At 36.4% G+C, this 23,066-nt stretch overlaps 1 protein-coding gene across 3 annotated transcripts in view; it reads right to left on the bottom strand.

The window, feature by feature from the left end:
* Nucleotides 1–6,655: 6,655 nt before the first annotated feature.
* GABRA4 (gamma-aminobutyric acid type A receptor subunit alpha4) overlaps nt 6,656–23,066 on the bottom strand; it is a 61,687-nt gene continuing 45,276 nt past the window's right edge. For all 3 annotated transcript variants that reach the window (XM_021701650.1, XM_021701651.1, XM_021701649.1), the window contains one exon: nt 6,656–7,189. In XM_021701650.1, coding sequence (XP_021557325.1) covers nt 6,656–7,189 — 534 coding nt within the window. The remainder of the gene's footprint in view (nt 7,190–23,066) is intronic.

Raw genomic sequence — 23,066 nt, 5'->3', positions numbered from 1 at the left:
AAACATGCTCCACCATATCAGCAAACATCTCCAAGGATGGAATACAGCATACCGTTCACAAATACCAGAGTGAAAAAGAATATGTCAGTCAAAGGTTAATTGCAATAATATTTATTTCCTACTATTATAATTTCTTTTTCTCCCCTTAAAGGTAAATGTATTCTATCAACTGTGTTATCACAGATTTAATCCAGGTTTCTTACCTGATTCCAGTAACACCTGATATACAAAAGGGAAAAACCACAGAGCTTTGGTTGTCAGCAAAAGATACTCTGGGCAACCCCCGGCGTAACAGAAATACAAATGATAGATGGTGATTCAGTTGAAGATGGTGAAATAAAAACATTTATAATTCACCGTTCTCCTATGAAATCCTTCCAAAAATAACATAAATAATGAAAAATTGAAAAAAAAATACAAAATGAAACCACATCTGTAATTATAAGTAATCGACAACAAACGGTGATAAATAGCTTTCAAACAGGGACACATTTCAAACAGGGCACTAATGGAAGAAATGACATTCATTGGCACATATCTTGGAGAGGATCTAGATTTCACTCCCAAGACATTCTTCAAAGACTGTTCGAAGCCACCATGAGATGGAAAGAGGACAGGCAAGAGATAAACAAAATCTGTCTTTATAGAATTCCAGGTACATATCCCCAAATGGTGGAATATGGAGATAAGGAAAAAGTTGCTGATAGACTGTATTTGATAGTTGTGAAACAGCGTGGTGGGTAAAACAGATGACTAGTGTGAACGCGGGAGACAGGAGGAAGGGGAGAAAATCACTAGAGTGCTAACAACACCGAGAAAGGAAAAGTAGGAGGTTTTTACACCGTGAGCCACGTGGAACACCAAATGTCAAAAATAGAGAAAAGTATGGTCCCTGGGCAGAAGTTAAAACAGATTTGGGGAGGTGGGCTTGAAATCTGAAATGTAAATAGCTGCTGTGGGCTGCTCTGATTCATTCCCTGCCACTTCCCACATAGAGTTCAGTAAATAGCTGGCTTCATTCAGTGATTAATAGAAAGAAATCAGCCTGAAACACAGGCAGAGGAAGCAGAACACAATGAAAACGCAGGGGAATTTCATACCAGAGAAAAAAATTTTTTTCAGGAAACAGACAAAAAGTTTATATAAAGAGTTATTTGTAGTCTCAAATTACAGACATGATTTCATTAATAGGAGAGTGAGAGGCTCAAAGAAAAGATAATGTTTTAATAGATTCTAAAAATAGTAGAAAGAAATGAAACAAATGACATGGCACAGAAAGCAAGAAGAAAGCAATGGAAAAGAGTAAAACCATTATGAAATCAAAAATTACGTTAGAGGTTACAAACTAGAATAAACACAACTGAAAACTCACTTGGGTTATGGTTAACAAGAGTTGACGACAAATTTATAAATACAAAAGTGATTATAAGAAATATTATATATAGTACAGAGGCAAAAGAGATTGAACATAATTAGCACTTAGAAAAATTATTTAGACAAACTATAGGGAAAAAGGTTTCCTGCAATAAAGACTGAAATGTGGAACAAAAACACACAGAGTCCCCAGAATCTCTTGCTTTATTCAACACTATCTAAATTGCAACAATCTCTCCAGTTTTACCCTAGTATTTTTAATCTTAAATTTAGACAAAGGTAGAGTCAATGTTTTTTTTTATTATTTAACAATATTCATTTATGAAATATTTGGCTCCTAAATTTATAAAACTGCCTTTTAATCAATCACTCACTCTACTCTTCTATACAACCATATCTATACAGAAGTATCTGGCCTGATATTCATGACATATTAACATTTTCTTGGGGGTGGGATTTTGAGATTGTTTTTAAATTTCTGCAATGCCTATCTTCATTTTTAACAATTATGTATCATTGTAACAAATGACAATGAAGTCATTGGGATTTAAAAGAAGAAATGAAATGCCAAGATTAACTGAGAGAGAAAAGAAAAATGAGACATCTCGATTCTTGTATGATCTCCAGACTTGTGGCCCTCTGTTCCATAACTCATACAGCAATCAAGTTGAGTTCTCTAAAACAGAAGCATAGCATATTCATTTTCATCTTACTATCTTGCAAGATCTTCAATAAATTGCCACTAGTCCAGGATCAAGTCCAATTTCTTTAGTAATTTACACAAAACTCTCTAATCCAGCTCCAGTAGGTCTTTCCAACATCACCATCTTTCACTTCCCTGAATTCACCTTCCCTCCTACTGCTTGGAATAATTTGTAGTAAGGGTTCTTCATGCTTCAGGAGGTGGTAAAAATGGGCTCTTGTTTGTTTGTTTGTTTGCGGAAGTCAGCAGAGGGGCTGAAACTCCAAATTATTCCATACAATTCAGTTCAAAATCATCTCTGTGAAGCCTTCCCTACCATCACTCTTTTTCCTCCTCATAAACAAAGTTATAAAATTACGTGCATCATTTTCCACCCTCTGTATCAGTGCCAAGCTGAACAATATTAAAGCCTGATGCAAAAGAAAAAAATATATGAATACTAATCTTATATTTATTTAAAATTTAGGTACTTTGTTAATCATAAATTTTTGTGTGAATTTTGATTTTTAAAAATATTCCTTCATAATATTATTTATCTTGATTACTAAGGTTTTTGATGCCCCTCTATAATGTTTGTGTTTTAGGTGAGGGTTCACTCGTATCACCCTAGTCTTAGTCTACTCTGTAGTGCTGGAGCACTTATTACACTCTATAGTTACCTTGTCTACACATCTATTATCACTACCAGACTGGGACCACATAAAAGGAAAGGAACCAGTGTCATTTCTCTGTGTATATCTAAAAATGAGCATAGTACCTAATATGGAGCAGGAACCCAGTTAGTAAGGATGAATAAATACCCAGAAAAGAGAAATAACCAAATTCTTCAAAGAATAAAATCTTCCACAAGGAAAAAAATATCTAATCTAAATGGAGACAGGTGTTTTTTTGTTTGTTTGTTTTAGCTTTGTTTTCTTAAGGTTAGGGAACCTTAGCTTGAGTCAAGTCATGAGCTTAAAGTAATTAAGCAGTGAAACTAAAATCAGGTTTTTTTCCCCATGAACATCTATTTGTGGCACAAAGTTTTGAGTGTATCTATTCTAAGAAATGCCTGTATTTAGTCTACTATGAGAATCAGAAAATATTAAAATTAAAAGAAAGCTTAGGTAATATTTAATCCTCCCATCCTCTTATAAATAAGGAATCAAGCCTAGCAAGGTTAAGTGACTCCTTTAAAATCACAATAGAGTCAGAACTTGAAATGAGGTCATTCATTTCTCCACCTGGTGTTTTTCACTGGAGGTTACTGACCATTCTAGAAGAGGGGACCATTGGAAAACAGAGAGTGAGGAGTGGGGATTTTTTCTAGGTCAGGCAGAATTGACCAGCTCACGGGTAAAATAAACCACAAATTTTTTACTTATTGCTTGAAACATGGTCACTGTTAAGGTGAAGTGATTGAAAAATGACCTTTCAAAGTTAATTCTGGCCCCTTGCTTTTGTCTTTGTCACCCGCCTCTCTGTGATTCATTTTCATCGGTAAGAGAGTGGCTCTACTTTACGCCGACTCTAATTCAAGATTTGTGGGGTGTGATATAAAAGATACACTATTCGAATACTCTGTATATGAGCAAATGCAAGTCATTTTTATCTGCAGATTCATCATATAAATACACTATTATACTCGGTCATGCCTGGAGTAAATTGGAAGTAATTACGTATAAGGTCCTACTTGGAGTTGAAAGCTAGGATATAGATACTGGTACTGAAAAAGACAGTTCTGAATTTCGTCTTTAAAAGATAAGACATACACAGTTACCATTCTCAGCCAGAATTATTCTTCACAAATTGTCAAGCCTTTGAGCTCTCCTAACGACTCTTGTAAGATTTGCTAATAGTAAAAAGTGACTGGTTCTTCACAAAAGTGTCTTATTTAACATAGCTCTAAGTTATTGGGAAGATAGCAATGATGACCAAAATAAAAAATAAAAAATGTTGCCATGACTTGATTTGATGAAACTCAGTTAGGGAAAATAAACTGTGCGTGATTATTATTATTCTCATTTTGTGCAAATGAAATAATCCTTTTTTTACTAATGATTAGACTTTCTGGTCAATTTATTCTTCACATTAACAATTAAGAATTCCTTAGTTAATTTTGCCCTTTCTCTTTATTTGGCCACCTGATTTATTTTAAAATCTTCCTCATATGCAAAGAAGAAAACTATAGGTTCACCTGGATCCCTAGGCTGCAAATCTAATATCATTAATTTTTACCCCTTTAAAATCTGTAAAATTTATAGGAGAAGAATTTCTTTTTTAAAAAGGAAAGAGGGCGCCTGGGTGGCTCAGTTGGTTAAGCGACTGCCTTCAGCTCGGGTCATGATCCCAGGGTCCTGGGATCGAGTCCCGCATCGGGCTCCCTGCTCTGCGGGGAGCCTGCTTCTCCCTCTCCCACTCCCCCTGCTTGTGTTCCCTCTCTCGCTGTGTCTCTCTCTGTCAAATAAATAAATAAAATCTTTAAAAAAAAAAAAAAGGAAAGAAGCCAATAAGATATTTCTTAAGAATAGGCCAATGGATAAGCAAGGAGTATATTCCTCAGGAAAGAAATAAGGTCATTTCATTGGAATAATAAGCAATCATAGCTTCCAACAATAATTTCAAGCATTGTCCTCAAGGCTAGAAATCTACTTACATTCATAAAACAACTTATGATAAGCTTTTTTGTACAAGTACTCTTTATTAAACATATACATATATACAAATTTTATTTGGCCTCATTTTACTAGCATCAATTTATAAGTGAGGACTTGGATTGGATGATTTTAAGAGCATCTTTCAGCCTTAAAATTGTTAGTGATTCTAGGACATACCTAGAGTGATAGCCAAAAAGGAATTCTCAGATATGACTCACAATTAATATTTGGCATTTGCACATTTTATAGTTCTCATATACAACCATTCCAAGGCAATGCAATAACTGAAAAACTAAAGGCAATGATTTAATGTCATTTCTTTTCTAAAAAATAAGAGATTCTGCTTAGAAGGTGGTCATTTTTATCAAAACGTTCCCCCAAACATTCAGAACACATTCATTCACACAACCCAGATCAGGAAGAAAGAAATATAGAAGAAAAATCTGGAAGCAACACAACAAAAAACTAGACCTAGATTTAGTGTCATAAGACAGCTGCAAGAAATTCAATTAAGTTGTTAAGCCTACGTAATGAAAAAGAAAAGTTAGTACATGAAATCCCTGATAAATTCTTTACCAGAGTCAGCAGAATCTTACCCCTTGGCTATGATCTTTCTTCTTTACTCCATTCCTTTGCTGCTCTTTTAATTTTAAAATACTCACCTTTGTATGAAACCATACAAAAATTGCCCTCCCCCAAAACATTTAACTTCCCAGAAATACAAAACTACTGACACAAAAACTTTCCAGAAGATTAGCATTTCACCAGCCATATAGATCTATGTTGGGAAAAACATCTAAAAGGCCTTGTATTGAGTTCCTAATTCTGATGGTTTAACGGTTCTGATCAAATTCTATCCTACTATTCTGATCAAATTTGAGACAGATAATTTATATGATCTTATAATGCCCAGATTTCTTCTCTTAGGTACACAGTGCTTCTTATTTAGAGAACAATCTGTACACATTTTCATTATATTTTGAAGTCAATTGCTGAAGCTGTGCTAATGTGTTACCCTCTATAATATAGGAGAAACAAATATTTTCAATATGCTCTCAGACTCTAATTTCTTCCATTAAAGAATGCAACGTCCTCTGCTAGTTTATGGTTCGTTAGCATGCACTGATTGTTCTACTATTCAAGTAATAGCGTAGGTAAAGGTGAAAGAGCTTTCCTAGAGAGACAGTGTCTAGCTTAGTGCCTGGAACACAGTAGGCTCTGAATAACTATGTGTTAAAGAATACATAACTGAATGAACTACTGTCAAAAAGAATTCATACAATGAGTTAAACTTTGGCTCAAAGCACAGATTTTCAAGTCAAGTGTTAAGTCCTGTTTGGCCAACATAAGACAGGGAACACATCTTCCCTGGTCTCTGTTTTTGTTTTTGATGCAGCAGAGGTTTCACTCATTGGTCAGTATTTGTTTTGTTCCATTTCCTTTTAAAAATGTTTCATTTAACAAGAAAAGTCCTTTTCTTGCAGATACTAGAAGGATCTCCAAAGGTCACCTCATATGATATCCGATAAACAATTCTGATTAAGGACAATGCCACTGGGAAATTTAGGGTGGTTGGTTGATATTCATAGTGTATACGAAAAAATGTCGTAGTCTGTTTTCAAATTTCAATGCATAAGTATGTACCACGTACCTCTAGTAGCCCTATTTCTCTTGTCCCAACTTTCCAGGATGGTCTGCAATTCATCTAATTTGAATGCTGAACTGACTCTATTCAAATCATTTTTCTGCAATGAAAGATGGCTCACTCTCTCTTCACTGAGGAATGAATTAACTCTCCCAATAACTGGCTTGAATTTTTTAAATGTAAAAATTACGTAGACTTTTTATTTTAATAAAGAACAATGATTTATCTTTAAAAACATTTAAAAAGGCATTCTGCATTAAGTTCATCATCTTTTAGGAAACTACTCTAGCAACACAATTACATTAGACTTTCTGATTTCTCCATAGTGTCCTTAGATAAATAAACAACCCAATAGACCATGTTAAATGCCCCGAATGTTACTGGAAAGAGAATGCGGGCATATTTGTCTATTTTGCTTGTGCCAGATCCAGGCGGTGGTGGAGCAGAGGGAGGAGTGGTGGCTGACAACTTCCCAGGAGCCCCTATGGTATTAACGGTGGTCTTAATTCGCTCCAGTCTCGATCCGAACACACGGTGGGTAGAAGCAGATCCAACGGAAGCCTGTTGGGACACATACCCAGTTCTACGAGGAGTAGAAGGAGGAGCAGATAGAGGTGCTCTTGCCGCAGATATCGTTTCCGCTGCATTTGCATGGCTGAATGGGTTTGGACTGGAAGCTAAGTAGGACTTCGATGTGGCTTCGGAAGATCCTTGAAGAACTGTGGAAGATTTGCTCGAATGGTTTCCCACCTCAGTTCTGTTGCCAACATCAGATTCAGAGTGAACTGAGGCATTTGATCTTTTCCTCATGTTCAGACTGGCATTTGTGTTCTGAAAGGGTATATTAAAAATTACATTGATTATGTCATTTTATGTAGAAAATTTAAAAATTTAAAGGGATCAAATAATTAAAATTCATTGCTTCTATAAAATAAGCTGTTATTAATATGCTCTAGCTACTCAGCTTGATGTAAAAGCTTAAAAATACCTAACTAAAAAAGAACATGAATGTATTTGGAACACTGAATCAAAAATCTTCTATTTCAAAATATTGTCCACTTTTATAAGTAATCAGAATTTTAATCTATAGAAAGATTTGGCTTTTAGAACTATAAACTAGACTTATGCTTGATTTAATTTGAGGAGTCCATGATGATAGCAGTACAACTTCTTTGTTCAGTTTTATTGTAAATCATATTCTGTGATAGGTTGTATACCCTTCAGTGAGTTTTACATATGTTTTTTTTTATAAACAGGAGGAACCGTACTTAGTCTTGTGCACAGAATAACAATAATAACCATGCATATGTGCATGACATTCCTTAAAAAAAGGAAACTCCAAAACCTTAAATTTCCAAATCCCTGAAATTTATTTTCATAATCTTACATAGGCAATAACACACATTATTATAAAATCTGGAAATCCTAATGCATTTTATTTTTTCACCACAATAACAAAAATGCAAAGGAGCATTAATTTTAAATAAATGTTATATTAGACATATAAACAGCATCACCATACCATTGAATAAATATCTGAATTCAAACTATTTACCAAGAAAGGGTGTTTAAATCAAAATGGAACTATTTTCCATCAAATAACTTTATGTGTAGAACAAGACTATACTTGAATACAGATGCATGATAAAGATTAAAATTAATTCTCCTTATATTCTGGCAGGCAATGATAAATAATTGGATAGCTAACTATAGATTGTCCATGCTAATGAAGGAAAACAATGCTCAAATGATTCCCCAAATAGTCATGTCTGTCTTTAGAATATACCATGATTTTTTATAAAAACATTTCTTCCTTAATTATGTTTATCCTAAACTACTTTAGGATAGTTGCCTTCTATGCCCTCTCCCCTTACCATTTTATGAAATAGATGGTAAGTGAGGAGATGAAGAAGGAGAGGAAGAAGACCAGCGCACAAGTGGCTGATTAGAAGGAGCCAGCCTACAGGAATATCACAGATAAAATCATATACAATTGACTGACAGCTCATTTTACAGAGACATGTTTATTCTACAAATATAATCCTTTTTCAAAACCACACCCATCAAGTAGGCTGAAAGTGTTTAATCCGTATCTAATGTATTTGTGGATTATGACTTCAAATTTGCTAAGTAGAGAAAGAATAAAAGCCTCACAAAATATAGAGCCAAAGTAAGATCTGAGAGGTTTAGGAAGTATTCTTTATGTCAGTCTGGAGTATTCTTCCAGGCAGGTTCAGTTGAACTCATGAGAAATTGTAGTCTAACATATGGCACCTAATCTTGGTGGAGACAATTGAAACCAAAATTGACATCAACATAAAAGCTGAAGATACCATTATTTACCCTGAAATTTTCCTCTACTAAGCACATTGTAAATGTCAATTAATCCTCAGATTTTGAGTCCTTTTTTACAGAATGGAATAATAGTTAATCGATTAACATTAATTTTGAAATGTCATACACACGGTGAAGAATATAGACAATAAGGTATATCCACATTTAAAGTGTTTACACTATCATTGACAAGATGCATACCCACACACATGATTCAATCAAAAATATAACAAAAGTAAAATATAGTGAATGTCAAACTAGTAAAATGCTCAATATACTAAGAAGAGAAGGGAAGAGAGGAATAGCAGACCAATTAAACAAGCAGGAAAGAAACATATGTTTTCAAATATAATCTTATATTGCATACTGCTTTCTTCCACAAAAAGTCAGGCTGCCCGTAATCTTTAGAAACTCATATTTTTCCCAAAACTTAATTCTAAGAATCAGAGGCTTCCACTTCTGGCCAAAATGGAGTAAAAGGGACTAAATTTACTCTCCTGTATGAAGTGACAGGGGAAAAAAAAAACTGGACAAAACATGTGAAGCAATTGTTTTGGTTTTTTTTTCAAAGATTTTATTTATTTGAGAGTGAGAGCACACAAGCAGGGGGAGGGGCAGAGGGGGAAAGAAGCAGACTCCCCGCTGAGCAGGGAGCTCAATGCGGGGGTTGATCCCAGGACCCTGTGATCATGACCCGAGCTGAAGGCAGACACTTAACCAACTGAGCCACCCAGGCACCCAAAGCAATTGTCTTTTGAAGACACTGAGCATTAGACAACATAGAACCATAATCCTTGAGAGAAAAGAAACAAACTTGAAAGCATTTCCATGCTGTAGAACAGGAAAGGAGAATCCAGGAGAAATATGACAGATTCCCTGAATTGAGGACATGAGCTCAGAATCTGGGGAAGTCAAGGTGGCTAGCATTTATAGGAAAAAGTAACAGGCAAGTGTATGCTAAAAAAAGAGAGAGAGAGAGAGCACTCCGAAAATCTGAAAGAGTCTCCATTGACTATTTTGCTAAGCCCAGATCAGTTTATGAGTATGAAGCACTACCCAAGGCTGCAAAAAGAACCCCCTAAAAGGAATGGAAGAAACAGTACCTGGAACACACAAAACTAGGGATAATGCATTTTCCCACCAGCCAGACTGTAAAATCTCACCATTCGTGTAGCGTTTGGTAGAGTACAAAGAAGGACCTTGCTTCAGTAATATGGAATAATTAGCCCTAACACAGCTCTAGTCCTGCTGAATGAATTTTAAAAGTAAGAACTGAAAGGATGAAATTAACTCTAAGTGACTTAGGTAGGCCCCAGAAAAAAGCACAAGAACATTTACAGGATTCTGTCTTCTTTCCCTCTAGGTCTGCAACTTTCTGCAACTTCCTGAAATCCCAACTGTGAATCATGTTCTATACTGTTGATTAAATACAGAAATTGCAACAAATTTTCCTCCTCCTCCATATTCATATTCATGCCCCCTTGTGATATGAATGTCCCACTCCTGTCCCATCAAGAGATGGAGTTTATTTCCCTACAGGCTTCCTTATAACTTTCTCTGGCCAACAGTATGTGGTGCAAGTGAAGGGTGTGTCATTTTGTCTTAGCCTTAAGAGTTCTTGCTTGCTTCCACTCTCTCAAAACACTGCCGTCAACACCACTAGAACAAGCTAGGACTAAACTGCTAAAAAGATCCTTTGGAGCAGAGCCAGTCATCCCAGTGAGGCTATCCTAGGTCACCCAACAGTTAGCTGATCACTAGACACATGAATCTGTCCCAGCTAAGAGAGGATGAACTGCCCAGCCAAGCCTAATCAAGATCAACAGAACTTCCCAGTTAACCCATAGACTTGAAAGCAAAATTAAATGTTTATTGTATGCCACTGAAATTTTGTACTTGTTTGTTATGTAGTATTATTGTGGCTCCAGATAACATATGTAGTCCAATTAAATCAAGGGTCCTAACAGAAGATACTGCCAAACTTACTGTGAGGGGGCTAGTTCTCAAACATTCTGGGGTAAGTAGAAGGCTGACCTGCCCAGAATTCATCGAAGACCATTAGGAGGCCCTGTTGCCTAACTCCACATACTAGCTAAAGGACCAAGATATTTTGCCCTTTATAATCCATTCTTAAAGAGTAACAGTATTTTAAAACCAGGAGAAATTCTAAAATCCCAGCTCCTCATTTTAGGTGTAAAGAAAAGTAAGAACATAGAGGTTATGACTGGCTTGAAGTCATACAGCAAGTTACTTACAGAGGGTTTTGCCATGTTACATAGCCTCTTGATAAACAAATGCGGAGGAGCCATTAAAGAACTTAATGAACAACACCTATCTATTTGAGGCAGCTAAGCACTCGTAATAGTTAAGTACATTGTTAGAAACTGATTAAAGACTTGGAAATCAGAAAAGAGTACAGCATGTCCTTTCAATGTCACAGTGGGGCACTGTTTAACAAGTCCACCCAAGGATTATTAAGCTTGTAGGGAAACTTACTTGAGTGTGATTTTGCTATTTAATATTGGGTTTGAGGGCAAACATCATGAAGTTACGTGTTAACTCATAGCTTCCTGTCCAGTAGGAAAGACCACCAAAGGTTATGTTATGGTTTGGTTGCCCTGTAGGATATTAATCACTTCTATATCATACCTAGTATTTATTGTAGTACTCCATTTTTTTAAATGGCTATTTGTAATCATTAAGAAGATTTTGAACCTGGGGTGCCTGGGTGGCTCAGTTGGTTAAGCGACTGCCTTCGGCTCAGGTCATGATCCTGGAGTCCCGGGATCGAGTCCCGCATCAGGCTCCCTGCTCAGCGGGGGGTCTGCTTCTCCCTCTGACCCTCCCCCGTCTCGTGCTCTCTGTCTCTCATTCTCTCTCTCAAATAAATAAATAAAATCTTTTATAAAAAAAAAGAAGATTTTGAACCTGTTTTACCATTTATGTGGTTCCCTCGTTAATTAATGAGCTGGATAAAACTTTGGCAGATGTCCATTTCATATTTGTATGAATTCTCTTTTTGATGGTTTGAAAATTATATTCTGACTGGATATACTATACATTCTCACAACATCTACTATTAGACAAGTTATAAATATCAAAGAAATTAAGCATAGACTTGAACACACCTGGAGAAAGAAAGTGATCCCAAGCCAAAGAGATAGGATCCATCTAAAGTGATTGGAAAAAAAGAATCAAAGAAGCAAGAGACTTCATGAAAATGGAGGGAGTGGTATGAAGTGTGCCACAGGATTACCACTCCAAAAAAGATCAAATCTTTTTATTCTTGGTTTAAAACTATTAGTAAGCTTCTAGAGTACAAATACGATCTTATTAATCACTGTAGGAGAATGCACACACCAGGCACCTACTTCATTTTTTAATATATTTCATTGAAACAGATATATTATGGAATCAAGATTCTTTTTCAAATTAAAAAAATTGAAGAGAAAATGTCAAAAATCTGGCATCCAGATAACCATTCCTTTGTTGATGGGGCAGATTTTTAGAACATTGCAGGCAGTGCCTAAGTGCATGTTACCCTGATGCAATCCTAAGTCTGACTAAAAATGCCTAACGAGTCTCAATACTCTATATATCAGAACCCACTTAAAGGAAAGCAGAATTAGACTGATTTGGGGCTTAAATCTTTGCTTTCTGTCAAGCAGCCAAATGATAAGATATTTTGTACTTATGTCCCAAAGACTACTATGTAAAAAGTAGTTGTCATTTTCCATGGTGACAAACCACAAAAGAATTGAAAAACCTGCTGGCCCACGTGGCACAGGATTCACTAGGAATACTATTCACACAGACCTCGAATTTTGGAAATTTGGAATTTTGTGTCAGAGTGATGCAATGTTGAGACTTGAGTGGCATCATCAGTATTCAGCAGACACGCGGTGGTTACAAACAAGAAAAGCACCTAAGCTTCATTTGAATTATAAAAAATGACTGAGTTTGAAATCATTTTGTCATTAGTCACAATAGCCCAAAGCAAGGAAACTGGTGGGATAGAGACGCGAGGTGGCAGACTCAAACATTCCCAACAAATGAAAGCAGCAATGGGCAAACAGGAGCACATGCAAGCAATTCGTCAATCATGACTGTGATCTGACACAATTTCCAAAGAAGTATTATCAACTGCAAAAAGAAAATTCATCTCCACTTATTACTCCAGCAGCAGTGAGATAAAGTGACTAAGATGAGCTTTGCAGAATACACGTTACATTCACATTGCTTGCTTGAGAAGCTAATGAAGTTTAATAAAATGTAATTTAACCCTTCCAAATTAAAAACAAACAAGGCTAATAATGAACAGGTTTTTCTTCTAGAATATCAATGAGTCAAATATTTAAAAAAAAAAAACCCCAATAACGTAAAAACATTTATTCCAGGCTATTCTGACAGGACTTCAGCCACACATCTTATTTAATAAGGAAACAAACAAGTACGGTAGAGCAGCTGAAACTGAACTCCAAGGTAATGATTTACTGAGGACTATCAGTAGTGTTTTTAGAAAATGCTACCACATAGAAATGAAAAACATCCCCTCCAAATAAATATGCTAAGTATTTCATAAATAGTTACCAGAGGACTCAATCATACATTGAACAACAAAATGTATAAATGAAAATGCTGAGTTCTCTGTTTATTGTATTTCATTTTCTCCCAATGTTAGCATTTAATTCAATGTTTGTATTTCCATAAGCTATGAAAATACTACTTTCAATAACAGGCACTGGGATAAAAAAATTTATGTCTTCAATTTGAAATTACCAGAGAACAAACCCCTACAGAATTTATTCATTTTGTCTTTACAGGTTTAGAAGCTGAAAGTTTAAAATATCAGGATTTCGTGAAGACATGCAATGTGGTGGTTAATTTTGTTTCATAGCGATTGCTAGTGCTTCTTTTTATTTGCCAGTTAAATATATGGCTCTAGCAGAGGAAATCTCTTTGTCCCAGCTTTCACTAGTCAGAGCAGAAGCTCTCAGTTTGATCAAGTGAACTTGACTGAATGCTACTGCAATTGCTCTGAGAACCGCATTCACCAATGCTCCCAACATAACCCTGGAGACGGTAGAGGGCAAAGGGCCCTCCACTCATTTTATCCAAATGCAAACACAAACCTGGATGAATCTTTTCTTGCTTATTAATGAAAAGCAGCATTATAGTCATTCTAGGTGTTTATAAGAATAATCTGGGGGGCCACTGGGGGAATCAGCTGGTTAAGCATTCGACTCTTGGTTTCGGCTCAGGACATGATCTCAGGGTCGTGAGGTTGAGCCCCATGATGGGCTCCATGCTCAGCAGGCAGTCTGCTTGAGATTCTCTTCCTCTCCCTCTTTCTCTGCCCCTACCCTGCTCGTAGGTGCATGTGCGCTCTTTCTCTTCCTCTCTCTGAAATAAATCAATAAATCTAAAAAAAAAAAAAGAATAACCTGGGAGCTAGTTAAAAATTCAGTCTCTGGCCTATTTGCAGGAAGCCTTATTTATCAGTTATGTTATTGCTAATCATCAGAGATCAGAAATTGGGAAACACTGGCTAAATAATTAGGATTATGTACCCCCAAATCAGACAGACCTGGATACAAGTATTGAATTTGCCTTTTACTAGCTGTGAGATATCGGGCAAGTTATTTAACCTCTTGAAACTTCAAAAATCCTTGCCAAAACAGGAGTAACAATGGTACCTTCCTCATAATGAATAAATAAAATAATGCATGTAAGGTACTTATAATGTCCAGCACATAGTAGGCATCAAACAAACATTATATAGACATAATCCAGCAGAAGGCAGATAATGAGATTCTGTCCCCAAAAGAAAAAAGTATATCACTCTTAATAAATCCCACTATGGTAAATAAACTTTTAGAAGATATTTTCTGGGTTTCTATAAAAATATGGCCACCATTTCTAATAAGCAGAAAGGTGAAGGAACACTGAAGCAAGGGACAGTCTGTGGTATAAGAGGAAGTCGTCCAGGAAAAGGATGTTGCTGGCTGAAATGAGAAATAAATATGAGGAAATATAAAATGCAATACAAAATTAAAGTGTGTATTTGACACAGTAAATGGGAGAATTAACACTATAGTAAATCCTATAACTTGTGACGTAAGACAAATATAAAAAGCTCTTCTAGGAAGAAAACAGCCACAACAGCAGCAATGGTTAACTTTTGCTCAGTGGTTCTTCTACAATTGGCACTCAGCTAACATGCTTTTAACTAATTAGCTGCCGCAACCATATGTCATACTCCATATAGGAAAAACTATAGCCACGAGTATTTCAATGTGCAAAAATGTTGTCGGTTATATAACAAAGGAATCTCATGTATTAGATCACTGGTCTCTTTCTGGAACTTTCCAACTGTTAGTAAAGTCCAAAAACTAGTCATCGGGGAAACAGCAAAGACTGGAGGAATTGATGTAATCCAACCTCGAGGAAGATATTCACACCACGCTATGCCATGAAAAGATACACAGAATATTGGCTCAAAATGAGAACTTTGGCAACCTAGTTTGGCTGGCCCACTTTCTAAATGTAATGGAATATTAAAAAGAATTGTATCTGTGGATATATTGGTTCGGCACTATAATATCACTCTCTTTTCTCTCTTATTTCAATTACAGAAGTCAAAAGGACTTTCTTCCACATTTAAGTTGGATGCAGGAAATGGGGCAGTGAAAGCACTAGACTTGGGATAGTAGAAGGCAACAAATATCAAAGAAGGTAAAATAATCAAAACATTAAGAGGTTTGAATCATTACTATAGACTGAACTGTGTCCCACTCTAAATTCATATGTTGAAGTCCTAACCACCCACCCTGGGACTGTATTGGAGATAGGATCTTTAAGGAAGTGATTAAGGCTAAATTAGGTCATAATGATGGAGCCCTGACCAGATAAAACTGGTATCCTTATAAAAGAAGAGACACCACGGAGCTCTTTCTCTGTGTCAAAAGAGGATACAACAAGAAGGCAGCCATCTGCAAGCCAGAAAGAGAGCTCTCACCAGAAACCAACCCTGCTGGAATCTTGATCTTGGATTTTCTAGCCTTTAGAACCACGAGAAAACACATTTCAGTTGTTTAAGCCGTCCAATCCATGTTATTTTTGTTACGGCAGCCTGAGCCGACTAAAGCAATTCTCTAACTTCCATAAAATTAAATTGAAGGCACATATATTTTACGATTTTTAAAATAATGAATATTAACTAACCTCATAAGAAAAAAATAAACAAAACCTAAACAAACTTGCAGCTGTCCCTCTTTTCAGATTTTTTCTTTGTTTCTAGTCTGTTCTCTTCTCTCTTCTCCACTGAGTATACCTTTCTTTTTTTTTTTTAATTTTATTATGTTACGTTAATCACCATACATTACAGAGGGTATTATGCTGAGCGAAATAAGTCAATCAGGGAAAGACATGTATCATATGAGCTCACTGATATCAGGAATTCTTAATCTCAGGAAACAAACTGAGGGTTGCTGGAGTGGTGGGGGTGGGAGGGATGGGGTGGCTGGGTGATAGACATTGGGGAGGGTACATGCTATGGTGAGCACTGTGAATTGTGCAAGACTGCTGAATCACAGACCTACACCTCTGAAACAAATAATACATTATATACTAAAAAAAAGAAGAAGATAGTAGGAAGGGAAAAATGAAGAGGAGGAAATCAGAGGGGGAGACGAATCATGAGAGATGATGGACTCTGAGAAACAAACTGAGGGTTCTAGCAGGGCGGGGCTTGGGGGGATGGGTTAGCCTGGTGATGGGTATTAAGGAGGGCACGTACTGCATGGAGCCCTGGGTGTTATACGCAAACAATGAATCATGGAACACTACATCAAAAACTAATGATGTGAGTATACTTTTCTGATAACCCCAAGTCCTGGATAGAGTTAAGATACAAGACATACAGAGAAATAGAGATGCCTTTGACAGGAATTAAGCATTGGTCTCTTTGTAATATTCTTAGTTGTTCTTGATGAATACAAATACTTTCATATATACCAGGGAACATCTACATTCTCTTCCTAAACTGTCCCAATTGCCTAGATATAAGATTCCTCCAGGATACCTTTTGAGCTCCTTTCATCTTCTCTTCACTCAAATCAGAGGAATTTGGTTAACTGAGGCTTTTATTTATCCTTCTAATTTGGACTTAGTTCCAGATCCTTCTTAACAACGCCATACTTTTCCCTAAATATTTTTTCCTCTCTTCCTATTATGACTCTAATGTCTGACTCTCTCTCTCTCTTTCTGTGTGTGTGTGTGTTGTGAATTTCGGGGCATTTATTTGTTTAAATATTGGGAAAATGTCATTAATAACAATTTATAACTTTTCTTTTCCACATTTTATATTAAGATTTTTTCTAATCCTTAAAAGTAGAGTTAATATATGTAGATATCTGGTTAAACATTGCAAAAGAAATCTTTCCAAGTTTTTAAATCCCTGACTTGGGTGGCCAAATGAATTTATTTTTCAAAGCATGCCCATCATCCTATGGAAATGATTTGCTTCAACTTCAAAATATTCAGAAAATTACATTTGAACTTAGAAAACATTTAGACACTGTTTTTTTCCTCCTATAGACTTGATACAATTTGATCATAATGAAACTGTGCTATGATAAATACCCACCCAGAAGGATTCAGGTTCATGCCAACCATACAGGAGGCTGATATACCGAGTAGTCTGAGTCACAATTTTATCTACATCAGCAAAGGCAACAAGAGCACTATCCAAAAAGCAATAATTTCTCAAGACCAGCTTCTCAGTAGACTTCTGCTGGAAGGAAACATTTCAAAGCTCAAGCATTATCAGTTACATCCCTTTGTAAAATCATAGCTATGCAGTGTAAGAAAGCCTTTGATGAGCCAAGAACCTTACCTAAGACAGCCTGAGTTTCTTTACAATATTAGACAATGTTTGCCTACTGAATCTAAACATTTATAATAGCTTCAATAGATTTACTTTTAGGAAAAAGAGCTCAAGTGCCAAGCTTCCTCTCTTGTTGGAAGTGAGCAGTAGAAGATCCACAATTCAGCTCATAAGCAATAAAGGACTTATTAAAGACATTGATTCACCCCATTATTAATTTGTCCAACATATATGTATTGAGTGTCCAATTTTTCAAGTTATTTTGCTGAGCATTGGGAGTATGGAAGTGAAAAAAATACAGTCTTGGCAACTTCTCTCAGGAATTATAGAAAAATTATAATAACCAATAAACACTATAAAGGAAAATTAAAGAATTAGGGAGTACATTACCTGAGAAAGCTTCTTTGAGAAAGGGAGTGAAACCTCAGGGATGAGTAAGCCTTAACCAGGTAAAAGAGGAACTGTGGGGGAAAGGAAGGAAGTGCCTTATGGTAGCGGGGACAAATTCTGAAGATTTCTCTCAGTAGCATAAGGATAGGAAGGCTGAGAAACTTCCTTGTCAGTTAAAATTTGAGATCCCTTGAGGATGTTGTAAAATCTTCCTTTTCTTTTCTTCCTCTTATATTGTTTTGAAATGGCAATTAAGGCAATGCTTTACATTCAGGGCTACTCTCACATAATTAATGTCTGATACTAGCACTTGCCAGACGGAGATCATAAATCTCCACCAACATCTCTACAGTGTATTGAGTACTTACTAAGGACCAAGTACTACACTAAATGTTTTTCACAAATAACCTCACATATCTCCTTCAACCACCGGGAGCTAGTATTAACATTCTCAGTTTTTCCAGTGAGGACACTAAAGCCTAGAAAAGTTAGGTACTTCTCCCAAGGTCAGACAATTAAAATGGGTCGGAAGCATGATTTGAATTCCAAACCCACACTGTTAACCACTTCAGGATGCTGCCTACAACAGCAAATGCATATGTTAATGGGACTGAAGGGAAGCAGAAAAGAATTTACCTGAAATATGCCCCAAAACCCAAAACCAGGTGAGTGACAATGCTAAACGGCTTGGCTTTTCAGAATTAATTTTATTTATATTTATTTGGTTTCTATCATAAGCTAAACACTGTCCTATGCTTTGACTCACAAAAGAATCTTTCTCTGATTAATCCTTCCTTTCCAGTATATGTGAAAATTGTTCTAGAGTTCTTACAGGTTCCTCTTGCTCCCATTCTTCCTTATATTCTTCCTATTCCTTTGGTGCTCGGTTGTCATAATATGCTTATAGACATTACTCTGTATCTCAGCTATCCTCTACATTTTGAACTGTTTTAAAAATGAATCAATATTACCCCTCAAAATCTCTGTCTTCTTTATGATGAAATATTTTGATGATGATCTTCTGCAAGAGGGAAGGTTTGCCCCAACTTTCTTCCACAAACTTTCTCTTAAGTTAGAATATAGCACACAAAAGATGTTTAAAATTTTACCATTCGGGAATGCAAGCTGGTGCAGCCACTCTGGAAAACAGTATGGAGGTTCCTCAAAAAGCTGAAAATAGAGCTACCATACAATGCAGCAATTGCACTACTGGGTATTTACCCCAAAGATACAAATGTAGGGATCCGAGGGGTATGTGCACCCTGATGTTTATAGCAGCAATGTCCACAATAGCCAAACTATGAAAAGAGCCAAGATGTCCATCAACAGATGAATGGATAAAGAAGATGTGATATATATATACAATGGAATATTATGCAGCCATCAGAAAAACACGAAATCTTGCCATTTGCAACAATGTGGATGGAACTGGAGGGTATTATGGTGAGCGAAATAAGTCAGTCAGAGAAAGACATGTATCATATGATCTCACTGATATGAGGAATTCTTAATCTCAGGAAACAAACTGAGCATTGCTGGAGTGGTGGGGGGTGGGAGGGATGGGGTGGCTGGGTGATAGACACTGGGGAGGGTATGTGCTATGGTGAGTGCTGTGAATTGTCTAAGACTGTTGAATCACAGATCTGTACCTCTGAAACAAACAATACATTATATGTTAAAAAAAAAAAAGAGGATAGTAAGAAGGGAAAAATGAAGGGGGAGGAAATCGGAGGGGGAGATGAACCATGAGAGACTATGGACACTGAGAAACAAACAGGGTTCTAGAGGCAGGGGGGTGGGGGGATGGGTTAGCCTGGTGATGGGTATTAAGGAGGGCACGTACTGCATGGAGCCCTGGGTGTTATACGCAAACAATGAATCATGGAACACTACATCAAACACTAATGTAATTTATGGTGATTAACATAACATAATAAAATAAAAAAAAATTTACCACTTAAGTATATGATATGGTAAAGCCAAAACATTTCTCCCCCTGGTGCATAAGACACTGCAATTGCAACTTTAACTGTAACCCAGAGAAGGTATCAACATAAGTAGTAGCTCTAGTTTCTGACTTGCGAATGATTCTTCAAACATGTAATTATCTACAAGTCATTAAAGATAATGAAGTTCAGCAATCCATGTGCCAAATTATGTATAAAGTTAATGTGTATACACATGTGTGTCTAGTAAAAAAGGACTCACTGACCCACCGATTGTGTATGCTCTTATATTTCCGAAATCAATTCCTTTCCCTAGTCTTAATGACTGGAAGCACAGGCAATTGGTCACAAAGCCTATGTTGAATTATCCTTTTAACACAATTCATTACAACTTTACTCCATCTCAGTAAAACAGTGCATTAAGTCAGAACAAATTGATAGTGTACCATGACACCACTTGGTAGCTCTTACATTGTCAAACAGACGACCCCCCCAAATTGCTGAAGCCATTTAGATTTTCTCCAGGAAATAATTTGACTTGTCCTGAAGAGTAAGTACCATGCTATCAGCTATAGTTTCCAATGGGGCATTATCAAAACCATTCAACATTTAACAAGGCTCTCATGCTGAAACAGCTGTTCATCCAAAGTGAAAATCTTAAAACTTGCTCTGAGCTTAGATAATCTTACTTGAGCTAGAAAATAAGGTATTAGACTATTTTGCATGTTCTACCACTTTATGACAAGAAAGACAATTTTGCACTTCAGTAAAGGCAGATTGCAAATTTAGCATGAATTGAACCAGTAGCTGAGTTGCAATTTATGGTAAATGGCTCATCAGCACATTAATGTATACCACCAAGATAACCACTTCAGCCAAGCAGGCCAGAAACTAGATGGCCCAAATATCTGGTAGGAAGCGAGAAAAATGTGCCCTCTAAAAACATCTATAAAATGAATCTTAAAGCCAAAAGCTACCAAATATCTATCTTCATTATCATTCTTATTGGCAGTATGTTAGAAGTTAAAAACCAAAGTCAGAACCATAGGTTCTGAAATCAGGTAGATTCAAGTTTCCATAAGGGTAAGAATCTGCTAAATACTAGTTATGTGACCTTGGGGGATGTTATTTAGCCTCACTGTGCTTCAGATTTCTCCTGAGTAAAATGAGGATAAGAACAATAGTACTTAGAGTTACTGATGGGGTAGTATTCATAAAGCACTTAACACTCTACCTAGAACACAGTAAGCAAACAGTACTTGTTAAATATTAATATTACATTGTTATCACTTCATATTCTAAGGCAAAAATGTGGCTAGTCCCTATGAGGTAAAATATTACAATATAAGCTTCCATTATTTCTATCCTCAGATATTCACTGTATTTTTTCAAAAGAACTAAATATTAAATGAATATTATACACCTCAGAAAGTGTTGGAAATATATGGGAACTACATTCTGTGCTCTGCTCAAAATTCATCTTATTTCCTATTTCTAGATGGAGATAATCAGCTCCATTCCTTGGAGCTATGCTAAGAACGAGCTAAAACCCAACTTGCCCAGATCTGTCAATTGCAGGAAGAGATAATTAAAGGCTCCTGTCTAAAAGGTTTCCTTCTGGGCTGACGGATGTTTGAAGAGAGACATAAAAATCAGGAATCCTGTGATCTGGGTCTACTTAATTATATTAGCATTTAAAAAAATATTCACACTTTCTCAACATATAACATACTAAAATTTTTCTTATATTACTAAGAAGAAAATGAAAATATCAACTTCCTCAACTCCTCAATCTTTTGACCCCTTCCAGCTACTGTTCTATCACTGCCAGTTCAGAGAAAAACTGTCTACATTTACTATTCCTGATTCTTCACCTGTCATTTACTCTTCAACCCATTATTATTTTATATCCTGTCCTACCTTTCCCTTAAAACTCTTTGTGGATTATCTCAACAGGCATTTTTTTTTAAAGATTTTATTTATTTGAGAGAAAGAGAATGAGAGACAGAGAGCATGAGAGGGAGGAGGGTCAGAGGGAGAAGCAGACTCCCTGCCGAGCAGGGAGCCTGATGCGGGACTCGATCCCGGGACTCCAGGATCATGACCTGAGCCGAAGGCAGTCGCTTAACCAACTGAGCCACCCAGGCGCCCCTCTCAACAGGCATTTTTTAAAATCTGTCTTACCTACCAACTCAGTAGCATCTAAAACTGTTAATCACTTTTTCCTTCTTTAAATTTTTCCCATAAACTCCACAGTCTAGTCACGTTCCCCTTAGCTTTCTTAGTCTCTGATGTGGGATTCTCTTCCTCTGCCTAATTCTAAGATGCTATCTTTCCGTAGGGTTCAACTCTCAGACATCTCAATCTTTCGGTAAATAAGCCTGTCCAGTGGCTTGGATTACCACCTTTATATCAATATTATAAAATCAATGCCTACTTCCCAAATTTCTCTCCAACCTGAAGACCCATATATCCAGGAGGCTATCATTCAAATACACGAGAAGCATACTAAGATTTTAATTTATTCATTCGTACGTCCACTCACTTATTCATCCAATTATTCAACACATGTTTATTGAGTGTTTATTTATATGTCAGGCACTGTTCTTGGCTCTAGTGATACAAAAGTGGAGGAAAGGCCCCAAATTCTTACCCTTATGGAAATAACATTTTTGTCTAAAGTCAAATCTATATACAAATTTATTCATATCCAATGAATCCAAGGTACTTATCCCTCCAAATACATCCCTCCTGCTGTATTCTAGATCTTAAAGACTGGCACACTATCCAGCTAGCTATACAAGCCACAAAACTTCAACTATTCTTGCCCACTTCTGCCTTATTCTTTTCTGTCCCACTTCTCCAATATTTTTCCAATATGCCTAGTCTTCTTCACAGCCTTTGTAAAGGCAATCAACATTTCTCACCTGGTTACTGCATAGGCTATTAACATTCTCAGACCTAACATGCTTATGAGTCTTCCCTCTCTCTACTCTCCACTAAAATAATATTTATGCATTGTAAATCTGATCACATTACTTCCTTGTTTATATTCTTTCAGTTGGCACTCTACTGTTTTCAAGAAAAAGCTTAAATACTTACAAAGCATAACACTCTACATTATCTGGGCCCTGCCTCCCAGTCCAATCTC

The sequence above is a fragment of the Neomonachus schauinslandi genome, chromosome 2 (assembly GCF_002201575.2).
Source record: "Neomonachus schauinslandi chromosome 2, ASM220157v2, whole genome shotgun sequence".
NCBI classification, from domain to species: domain Eukaryota; kingdom Metazoa; phylum Chordata; class Mammalia; order Carnivora; family Phocidae; genus Neomonachus; species Neomonachus schauinslandi.
The sequence above is the reverse complement of the archived record's forward strand: the minus strand, read 5'-3'. Positions and strand labels throughout refer to the sequence as shown.